The sequence below is a fragment of the Mus caroli genome, chromosome 3 (assembly GCF_900094665.2).
Source record: "Mus caroli chromosome 3, CAROLI_EIJ_v1.1, whole genome shotgun sequence".
NCBI classification, from domain to species: Eukaryota; Metazoa; Chordata; class Mammalia; order Rodentia; family Muridae; genus Mus; species Mus caroli.
The window spans coordinates 102,413,129-102,423,188 of NC_034572.1; the positions used below are offsets into that span (position 1 = coordinate 102,413,129).

The 10,060-nt window shown below is 55.3% G+C and overlaps 1 protein-coding gene across 2 annotated transcripts; it reads right to left on the bottom strand.

Moving 5' to 3' along the window:
* Positions 1-887: 887 nt before the first annotated feature.
* Atxn7l2 (ataxin 7 like 2) lies at positions 888-9,672 on the bottom strand. Of its 2 annotated transcripts, XM_021158203.1 has the most exons (12): positions 9,083-9,672; positions 7,655-7,833; positions 7,178-7,243; positions 6,700-6,804; positions 6,131-6,341; positions 5,560-5,846; positions 4,961-5,043; positions 4,366-4,619; positions 3,450-3,648; positions 3,235-3,356; positions 1,983-2,778; positions 957-1,105 (listed from the first exon to the last, which is right to left on the bottom strand). In XM_021158203.1, exons 3-12 carry the CDS (start codon positions 7,194-7,196, stop codon positions 1,091-1,093), a joined length of 2,091 nt encoding a protein of 696 aa, XP_021013862.1. In that variant the 5' UTR covers positions 7,197-7,243; positions 7,655-7,833; positions 9,083-9,672; the 3' UTR covers positions 957-1,090. The 2 variants fall into 2 exon arrangements, with proteins under 2 accessions (XP_021013861.1, XP_021013862.1); XM_021158202.1 differs by lacking the exon at positions 7,655-7,833 and having other exon boundaries at positions 888-1,105; positions 9,083-9,259.
* Between the last annotated feature and the right edge of the window lie 388 nt (positions 9,673-10,060).

Genomic DNA, 10,060 nt, shown 5'->3' on the forward strand with positions numbered 1-10,060 from the left:
CTGCTTACAGGCGTAGTTGCTCCCCATCCCCTCCCTCAAAATATTCCAGAGCCATAGGGCACTTTCAGCCTTTGCTGCCACTACAGTAGCTGCACAGCCTTGGTCTAGAAGAACCAGAGCTTCCCAAAACCCCAAGTTCTGCCACACTATTACCTCCAGAAAGGTATGACGCAACCTAAAGAGTTCTATCTGGGAGAAGCTTTACTCCGTTCAGGGCAAACTCACAGAAGAGACCAGAATGAGCTGTCCAGTGGGTAGGGAAATGGCTCTGTGGTTAAGAGTGCATATTCCTCTTGCACAGGGCCTGAACACTCACATCAGGGGGCTTACAGCTGACTGTAACTAGCTACGGGGGATCCCACACGTCTTGCCTCCGCAGGCATCACATGCACATACCCACACACAGACACCATAATTTAAAAAAAAAAAAAAAAAAGCTGTCCAGCACTTCTAGAGCAGTGATCGCCAAGCTCAACCTCTGCATGGCTGAGGAACTAAGGCTGGTTTTAAGAAATGGGAAGGGCAAGAGCAGCCATTTGTTGAGGGATGGAAGCCCAGAGTAGCTAGAAAACCAGAAAGGGGCCATAAGCTAACTCCCACAAACCCTCAGGACAAAAACCCAAGGATGGCGTCAAGTGTGAGACCCCCTTCCCTCTCAGTTCTTTCCCAGTGGAACCACAGTTGTCTCTCTTAAGCCTCTGGGGTGCCTTGCTCACTCAGTGTCATATGCCTTATCATCCTCTCTGAGAAGATTCCCAGGGATAGCAGCTCCAGGTTTCTGTGTGCAGTGTGTGTGTGCTGGGGTGTACACTGCCTGTCATCCCAGCCTCTTGGGTTGGGGCTGCGGTTGCAGAGAGTAAGGACACTCACTCATTTGGCTACATCAGTTTCCATCCTTTTCTATGTTTCTGGTTTTTTATATTTTCTTAGCAGCAACAGAACAGGGAGACAGTCTTGAGGTATTTTAAAGAGTTTTTTTTTTTCTTAAAAAAAATAATATAAAGTTATAAAAAGCGGCAGCAGCCTGGGGCCCAGATCTGGAGGGGAGGAGGTGCTGGCGGCTCCGTTGCAGTGGGCAGGCACTTTCTCGTTAATGAGCTTTTGACTGCAGGGAGACAAGAGGTAAGAGACAGGGTCAGGCTAGGGGCCTACCTGTTATCCTTCCCACTGAACATCTGGACTAACCCTTGGATTCCTTCAGCTGGCCTAATAAATACAACCGAGTAAGGGAAAAGGAATGGCAGCCTAACAGAGGACTGGGTAATGAAGCTGGAGAACACACATGCACACACCTGTACACACACAAGCAGGCCTGTCAGTAACTATCAGGTTTCCCTTACAGGTGCCAGGAAAGCTGGCAGCACGTAAGCCATGCCTAACCCAGAAGAATATTACCCTGCCTAGCCTCCCAGAAGTCCCTCCTTAGAGAGGTCACAGGGTCAAAGCAAAGCAGGCTTCAACAGGAAAGGTAAATAAACCTAGCTGCAAGCTTTGCCAGAACCTGGAGAACCTGCTGCAATCTGAAATGACTCGGTGGACCCGAAGTTGTGGACTTGTTTTTCAATGTCCTAATGCCAGTGGGAGAACCAGAGAACTAGAGCAGCCCACCCACCCGGCTACTCTACATGCTGGGGCCTTTCCCCGTAAGGAAAAGTAGCTCCAAGTCCTCGAGGGAGGGTCACAGCCAGTTCAAAAAGAAGTGGTCCTTTCATTAAAGCAAAGATAGGAGGAGACAGCATGTCCTAGGCCCAAAGGAAAAGACTGGGCATAGGAAAGTTCCCTCAGGAAAGAGCTGGGGTCACCCTGGAAAGAACTGACCAACCTCTCCCCAAAGTAGGTAGCCCAGGAGCTCTCTCAGTTCCCCTTCTCTTCCCCCCTTAGCATCCTTAGCACCTTCTCCATGTCGTGTACCTACTGTGCTCCCCAGCCTCAGCCCTCCCAACCCCTCTCTGCCTATGGTCTTCAGGAAGCTGGATTGGTACCTTCAGTGTAGAGCACTTCTCCTCAAAGGGCAGGGCTGGACCTGGCTTCTTGCGACGCACAGAGCAGGTCCCATCAGGAGGGACACCAGCCTGACAGTGCTTGGCCTTGACTGGCCGGCAGTAAGTGGCCAGGTTTTTCCGCTTCTTGGCTACCTCCTCCTCGGAGAGGCAGGTGGTTGGCAGGACCTTAGCTGGGTGTCCGGCCACTCCCCGGTTTTCTAGCTGAGAAGCCTTGACGGGTATGGGGGATGGATGAGGGGAACCCCGACAGTCCAGGGGACCGGCCCGTTTCACTCGTGGCCCCACTGTTCCATTAAGCCCCAAGTTCAGGGCTGTTTTAGTCTTGGTTGAGAGACCCCGACAGCTAGAGGGTTTGCCCTTTCCAGCAGGCTCCAGGATGCAGGTCCGTTTGAAGGTTGTGGGGCCAGGGGATAACTTCCGCTTTCGAGAAGGGGCCTCCATCTCCACCCCCTCCTTGCCTTTGGATGACTTGCTGGCCTTGGAAGGTGGCAGCTTGCTGAAGGACGGAGATGGAGTGTTGGCAGGCAGCGGTGAGGTAATAGCCTGGCTACCGCCCATGCACTCTGCCTGGCTGCAGGCAGCTGCTACACTGGGGGAGCCTGCAGGATAGCTAGGGACAAGGCTGTCCTTGACGGGGGGTATGGAGGCTGGACAGGCAGGTCGGGGGGGTGGGCCTGGAAGTCGGGGGCAGCTGCTCATAGGGGATGGACTCAAGGGATCAGATAAAGATGGACTGACAAGATGGGATGGAGGCTCGGCTGCTGGTGGGATCTTCCTGTAGCAAAGAGAAAGGCCCACTGTGATACTGAGCAAACACCAGGGCTGCCCTAATATACACCAGTCTCTGCACCTTCAAATGGCCAGCAAAGCCCAGACTGCTGCCCCCTGCTGGGAAACACTGGAACTAAGCGGAGGAAGGCACAAGAGGAGGAATGGTCATTGTATCAGAACAAGCCAGAGCTACATGTAGACACATTAACCACCTGATTTTTGGTCTCAGTTTGGGCCCTCCCTGTCCTACATTACCTAACAGGTACTGGAAATGATGGGCAGGCCTCGAGGTTCACCCAGATCACCCACTCATGCCCTCCTCCAGGTTACTGAGTCTCACTCCTTCAGGCCACACCCCATTTGGGTTTTTAGCAATCAGCCTTGGTATACCAGACTGGGGTTTCTGAAGCCCAAGTACACTTGAGCCCGAGGAAGGAAGTTCTGAGAACATGAAACTTACTTCCACATGTGAGAGCTGAGATGCCGTTCCAGCATGGAGCTGAGTGCTGAGCAAAACCGGTCCAGCCGGCGGCTAAACACATAGCATCCTGGGCTCACCAGCCGGCTTCCAAATGTGCAAAACTGGAGGCAGAAGAAAGGACGAATGTGGTTGGGAGGGCCTGAGATACAAGATTTAGCCACCTTCCACCCCAGCTCCCTGTCCTGCCCGCTTACCGCCTGTGGCCTGGGGGGCCGAGTTGCGTAATGGCAGTCAGGGGAAAGGTGGAGGTCATCAGATGTCCCCTCCTCCTCACTCTCCTCACTGGAGGCCTGGGCTCCACCCCGGGGCAGAGGGAAGGGGAATAGGCCTGGATCCCCATCACCACCACAGGGACCTTCGTCATCCACCTCACTCTCAGAGGAGGCATGGGACCTAAAGGGCCAAGGGAGATGGAAGGATGATGTGAGTGATTCGGGGTAGAGGGAGGGTGTCCGAGCTCGCTCAAACAGCCAGGGCAGACACACCCTTCTGGGGACTCAGATGAGAGGGAAGGGCGAAAAGACAAGAAAGTACTATATATAGCTCACAGAGTGAGGCAGAACCAAGGGCCACAGCCTCCAAGAGATTCTCTCTTTAGCCCCTTCCTAGGCTTTGTCTTTTTAAGCAGACAATCTGCTTCAGATTTCCTTCCTCCAGAAAAACCTTCCCAGCTTAACTACACCCAGCGCTGGTCAGCCTAGTCAACTCTCTCCGTCACATACTCCTGGGAGCCTGCCTGGGAGCTGAGCCTGTGTTTCACGCCTACCCCCTGCGGAAGTGCACAGGAGCAGGCTTTCCCACAGCCCAGGGCAGCCTCTGCACACAAAGGGACCAGTGGATGACTGCACAGTGACACTGCTTCACCCAGGACCCTGGCCCGTTTAGCTCTCTGATGATAAGCGCTAACCCATGGAGGAGCGAGAAAGACGTTCACACCCTGGGTGCTGTGGTCTGGCACACCTCACGGGGGCTGCAGTGCCACAGCGTGCTTGGGTGCTTAGGGCAAGTGAGTCCATCGTCAGGACGTTCCCTGGGCCTGTCTCCAAGACTTCCTGGTACCTTAGGGGCTGAATATCCCCTTGTTAGGTGGACTGAAGATTCTGTACGTACCTGGGAAGTGCACAGTACGGATAGGTCTGCTTAGACAGAGAAGAGAAGGTGGTGTTGGGGGCAGCTACCGCTGCCACACCCTGGACTGCAGTGGGAGGCTCCTGGGATGGGCGCTCCAGAACTGGCTCTTTGTGTGCTGGGCTCTTCTCCTTGGGAGACTCTCCTTTTCGGGAGCTGGCCTTCAGTTCGGCCACTAGCACATCAAAGTCCTTGGCCCTGCCTGGGACCTCCCTGCGCTGGTGCACTGAGTGGATCTAGAACACAGCAGAGCAGTACAGAGGTGTGATCTGAGCAGGAGGGAAAGGGATCGGTCTTCTTTGACACACACAGAGTGTGCTGTGGGTGAGGGGCGGTTGTGTGTTCATTTTACTCTCAGGAGACGAAAACTCTCCTCTGGGTAAGGGGATCTGGAAGGTACTCCCTGTCTACTGCGTCTACCCTGTGCCCACTATAAGTAGCCTCTTCTCTCCTTCCCTGGTAGAGGCCCAGCTCCATCCCTTCAACTGCGTTCACAGTAACTTCTGGACTCTCCTCTCCAAGGTTGCATGTCTGGGCTGAACCTGCCTCCCATCATCATGCAGAGAGACGGGGTTACCTTGCAAGTCAACAGGCGTGTACAGATCTTCTTGGTCTCTGGATTTATGACCCCGCACTGCCTGTTGAGGTCGAACTCCTTTCCTGTGGGGGAAAGAGGTTCCAATGAATCGCAAGTCCATTTGGGGGAGGAGCCAAGGAAGAATCTGGCCTCTTCCTGCCAAGGGCCCAAGAAGCAGTAGGACTAAGACAGGGTTTAGACCCACCCTTGGGTTTAAACCAACTCAGCCCTATGCCTGGCCCAGGCACTCTTGGAAGACTGGAAGCCCAAAGCAGGGCAGTCGGTACCAAGAAGCAAAAGCGGCTACCCACATCTTAGATGCCAGGAAGAACAGCTGTAGGATGTGGGGAAGGAGAGAATGGTCAAGGCAGGTGTGAGTGACTCTGCTGGCTTAGCCTCGTGTTCTCTCAGACTACCTCAGAGACCTGGACCAGCAAGGCTTCCTGGGAACAAGCAGGACAGGAGGTAATGGGGCTGCCACACCCTCCAAGCGGTAATGGTCAGACCTGGACAGGTTCACTCCTTCCTGACCCAAGAACCGAGAAGCCCAGTGAGGTCTCCACTCCGCCTTTCTGAGTCCCACGTCCATAACTACTCACGAGCCATCTTTCGGTGGGTTTTAGGAGGAAGCCTGGCTCCACTGGCCTCCTTCTCCGGGGGGCTGCCTTCGGCGCGGTGACTGGAGCCCTCACCAGGGACAAGCTCGATGTTCTCTCTGCCAGGAGGTTCTTTAGCAGAGGGGGCCGTGGGGACTTTTCCAGGGGAGTCCTTGGGGAGGCCTCCTGGCTGACTGAGGAAAGCAGAGGGTGGGGCCACCCTGATTCCATGTCCATCAGGCTTCGGGAGACTGGACATCTTCTCCAGATTCACCACAGGCACGAAAAGGCTACACGTGGAGAGAGGGTATGGGCTGGGAGGCGGGGAGGCTGGGACTGGGGTCTGGACTCTAGCCCAGAGCCATCTCCTCCCTAGCTCTGGAGCTTGGGTGAACTCCAAGAGAGGCGTGGAAAAAAAGGGGGAGCCCATGTTCCCTGGAATATATGGAAAGGAGCTGCAGATGGGGTTAGCTATTTCTTGGCTGTGAGCAGTATCCTGCAACCAGGGCTAAGTGTCAACCCTTTCTTGGGTCAGGGTCAGGGCTAGTTTTAGGGGTTTCCAGCTTCTTCTTACCAGAGGCTGTCCTTCTGGGTCTTCTCAGGAGGCTGATGGCCACGGCTCCGGGACCCCTGGCCCTTCTCCCTGGAGGAGGTTTTGGTGGAACCTGGGGCTCTACAAGCTGGGCCCTGCCCATTCACTACATGGCATTTCTGAGAGCTGGCAGGGGCTGGAGGTGGGGGTGGGGCCCGGGCATAAAGCTTGCTGAGGGGCCCATGTCTTCTTTCTGTCACCAGGAGGTGGAGAGAGTAACTGAGGTGAGTGGTATTGAGTGCCTCCTTCCCCATCTCCTAACCAGCCCGCCAATCCCTAGCGCTTGGGTTGTGAGTTTCTCTCCTTCCCATTTAAGATTGAGCCTTTCAAGAGTCAAAATGCTAGACCAAGCTTCTTGAACCTCTTAACTCCACTTGATGCTAGAAGCTTGTTCCAACAATAATCCCGACACCTCCAACACTCAAGCTGTCCCCAGCACCATCTTCCTTTAGCCCACATGACCTCCAGACTGACACTGTCCTAAGAGGTCCATGTTCTACCATCCCGCCCGCCTGCCCACCCCCTTATGGCCTCCCTAGGGCGCCCCTCACCGCAATGTTTCTGGAAGGCTTGGGGCTTCACCACCTGGCTGCAGTGGTTACATACAACCAAATAGAAGTCATCATGGGCAGGGCAGTGCCCGAAGATGGACATGTCTGCAACGACAGAACCCTTTATCACTCAGGTCAAATTCTCCGGATTTTCCTAGCTCAAGGAACACTCTCACGCCACCACTTAGAGGACGCTCAGCCTTCCAACTGATAGTTCTGCTGGACGCTCCCAGCCTCCCCCGTCCAATCTGACCAGATCCAAAGTGTATGGGCTTTCCTGTGTGTGGGCACCAACCACACGTGATTAGGATCACCACCAACAGGTCCCAGGGGCCAGGACAACTGACTGACTCAGACTTATCAAAAGGAGGCTTCTTCCCCCAGCAGTCCCGCTGCTGCTTCAAGCTCCTTCCTCCAGTGGGAGAGGGAAAGCTTGGTCCACGTTCCCAACACCCAGCCCTCTGTGCGGGACTCTCACCTTCTTTAATGAGGGTCATGGCATCCAGCTTCTTCGTGTTTTTGCTGCTCTCCTCTAGTTCAGCCCCTGGAGGAGAAGCACAGTTGAGGATGCCCACCCAAGTTCCAGAACCCAGCAGGGCCTGCAGCCCAATGGTATGAAGCCCACATTCCCAGACAAGCACTCAGAATTCCTGAAGACACTTTCCACGGGTCACTCACAAATGCCTATGATGACCCCATTAAGGATCACAGTGACCCTTCACTCCCGGGTACAGTACAGAGTTAGTTCCAAGGCTGACTAGATGGGCCACTATGGGTAAATGTCTCTTTTCTGGGCCTTGCTTCCCCCATTTAAAAGGGAAATGGTTCTAAAATTGTTCTACGGGTCCCTTTTGAGACTGCTTGCATGGGTCCTTTCTTCTACTCTGTGGCATCCCAGACAAATGCCCTCCCAGATCCCCACCCCCATAAACTCATTTTGCTCCACCCAAGTTACCATAGTATCATCAAAGTTACACTCAGCTTCTCAGGTCCTGCACTGATAGGATGGCCATAGAGTAGAGAAACTGTTGTCTTTGGACCCTTTGGCATCTTCAAAGTCTCCTTGATCAGCTACGCAAGCCCCTCCCCTTCTTAGGGGGGCTTTGTCCAGGGGTTGCCCTTGTACCTCAGTTTCTGGGTTAATGACAAAAACATCTTAGCTGTGCAAAGCAGCTCTTTCCCCATCCCCCTACCTTACTCCTCGCCCCCCTCCTCTAAGCCCCCTCCCTGTCCCTTGGGGTGGGGGTGGGGGATCAATTCTGAGTCACCAAATCTGAGTCCGTTTCCAGTTCTCAGTGCACCTAGACCCAACGAGGGCCCCATCTTAGCCCACTCAGCATGGGGGCAGTCCAAGGGTGGCCTGTACGCCCATCTACGATGGCTCTCTAATGCTCACTAACAGAGTGGCCCCTTTCTAGGATGAGAAGATTATTGGCAATCATAATACCCAGATGTAAGTGGTAGTGGGTTAGGCATGCAAAAGATAAGGGGCAGCTCCCACTCATTTTAAGTCCCTTAAATTCAAGTGTGGGGAATGACAGAACAGAGCTGGAAGTCAGATGTCTCAAAAGAGAACAAGTGGCATTAGAGACCGCTCCGTGAGATCTCCTCCTCCACCTCTTCTCACTTGCAAACTTCTTCAGGGGTGTGATGCTTGTTGTCACCCCGAAAGGCCACGAGGCCAGGTGCTCCCTGGGGCCCAGGAGACAAAGATCAGAAGGGGCTGCAGGCCTGCTCACCAAAGACACTCAAGGGCCTACAGAAAATAGGGGTCAAGGAAGAGAGCCAAGGGGCAGGACAAGAGGCCCAGGAAAGGATGGAGGCTTGGAGTCATGTATGGATGGACAGATAGAGGGAGGTCCGGAGGATGGATGGATGGATGGATGGAGGATGGATGAACTAAAGCAGAGGGGGCGGGGGTTCGGGAAAACTGAGCAGACAGGGAGGCGTTGAAAGAAGCTAAGGTGCGGGGCAAAAGGCGAAGAATCAAGTGGGTGGGGAGGGGGTCACAGAAGTGGGGTGCGTGGGAAACACGTGGAGAGGACTGTTGCAGATGGGTAGAGCCGGAGCAGGTGCAGAACCGAAAAAAGCTGGAGGACGGCTCACGAGAAGAAAGATAAAGGCAAGTAAAGTGGGGAGCAGGTACTGTACACCCGCAGAGACAGAGGTGGGCAGGGTGGGCTGCGAGCGATACGCCGGCGCTAGGACCCGGAGGCGCGAAGGTGTCTGAGCAGGCGGGCACTAGGACCCGGCGGGTCCTTTGTTTGGGGGGCCGGGGAGCCGGACGGCGGCTCTAGTCGGCGGCTCCCCTCAGCTAGAGGGGGCCCTGGGGGGGAGGGGAGATAGTGATGGGGTCCCCGGATTCTAATGTGTCTGTACTCACCGTCTGCCGCAGGCAGGTCGGCCCGCTCCACCCACGAGCTCCAGCTCTGTCCCGCGAAGTCATCGAGACTCGGCACTCGCCGCTCCAGAGCGGCCATTGCTGCCACCGCGCGTTCACGCACCGCCATCACCGCCGCGGACGCGCGCCCGCCCCGGCGCCGCCGCCGCGCGGCCCCCTCCCCCCACCCTCCGACCGGGGGCACGCCTCCCTCTCCCCCTACCTTGCCAGTTCACTCTCTGCGCAAGCGCAGCTCGTGCCTCCTGCCACTACCTCACTCTCAACACAGCTTTCTGGGAAGTGTAGTTGCGGAGGGGTGGCGATGCTTACGGAGCTAGCCGAGGGATCCCTTCCGAAATGCACAATCGCACGCGGGGAAGGAGAGATCAAAGCCTCGGGATATCCTCTTTCAACCCCTCCGTACACATCCTTTGTGCCACTAGTTCACTCTTCCAAACTTACTGCGCATACCCGAGCCCCAAACCTCTTTCTGCCCAAGATACTCTTCTAAAGCCGTGCATCCGCCAGCTGGCTGGCGCCCCTTCCAGGGCTGGCGGCCACGAAGCGCCTCTGCACCCCTATAGATCGAATAGGGTAGGTGCAAGGAGGTGGGCGCAGTGAATCAGAAGGGCAAGGGGAGGGAGTGTGCAGGACGTGCTGAAGGACACAGGGCTTGGGGTGGGGGAGGGCCACAGCTCCTGTGCTGTTCCTCTATGGGAAACGCACGCTGCCTTAATGCAGAACGGAGGTTTGGAGTACTGTTGTCTTAGGTTTGGGAGGACCTGGCTGAGCTTGCTAAGATCACCTGTCAGTATGACAGAAGGCTATCGCCGATCCAGAACCAGCCCCAGAACTAGGGTAGCCCCAAGGCTGCTGGTGTTTGCAGTGTCTCTGCTGATTGTCTCCTCCTGGGAACTACAATCGATAACCTGCACCGCCTCTTCCCAAATCCTGGCTGGACCCTGACTCCATTCATCATTT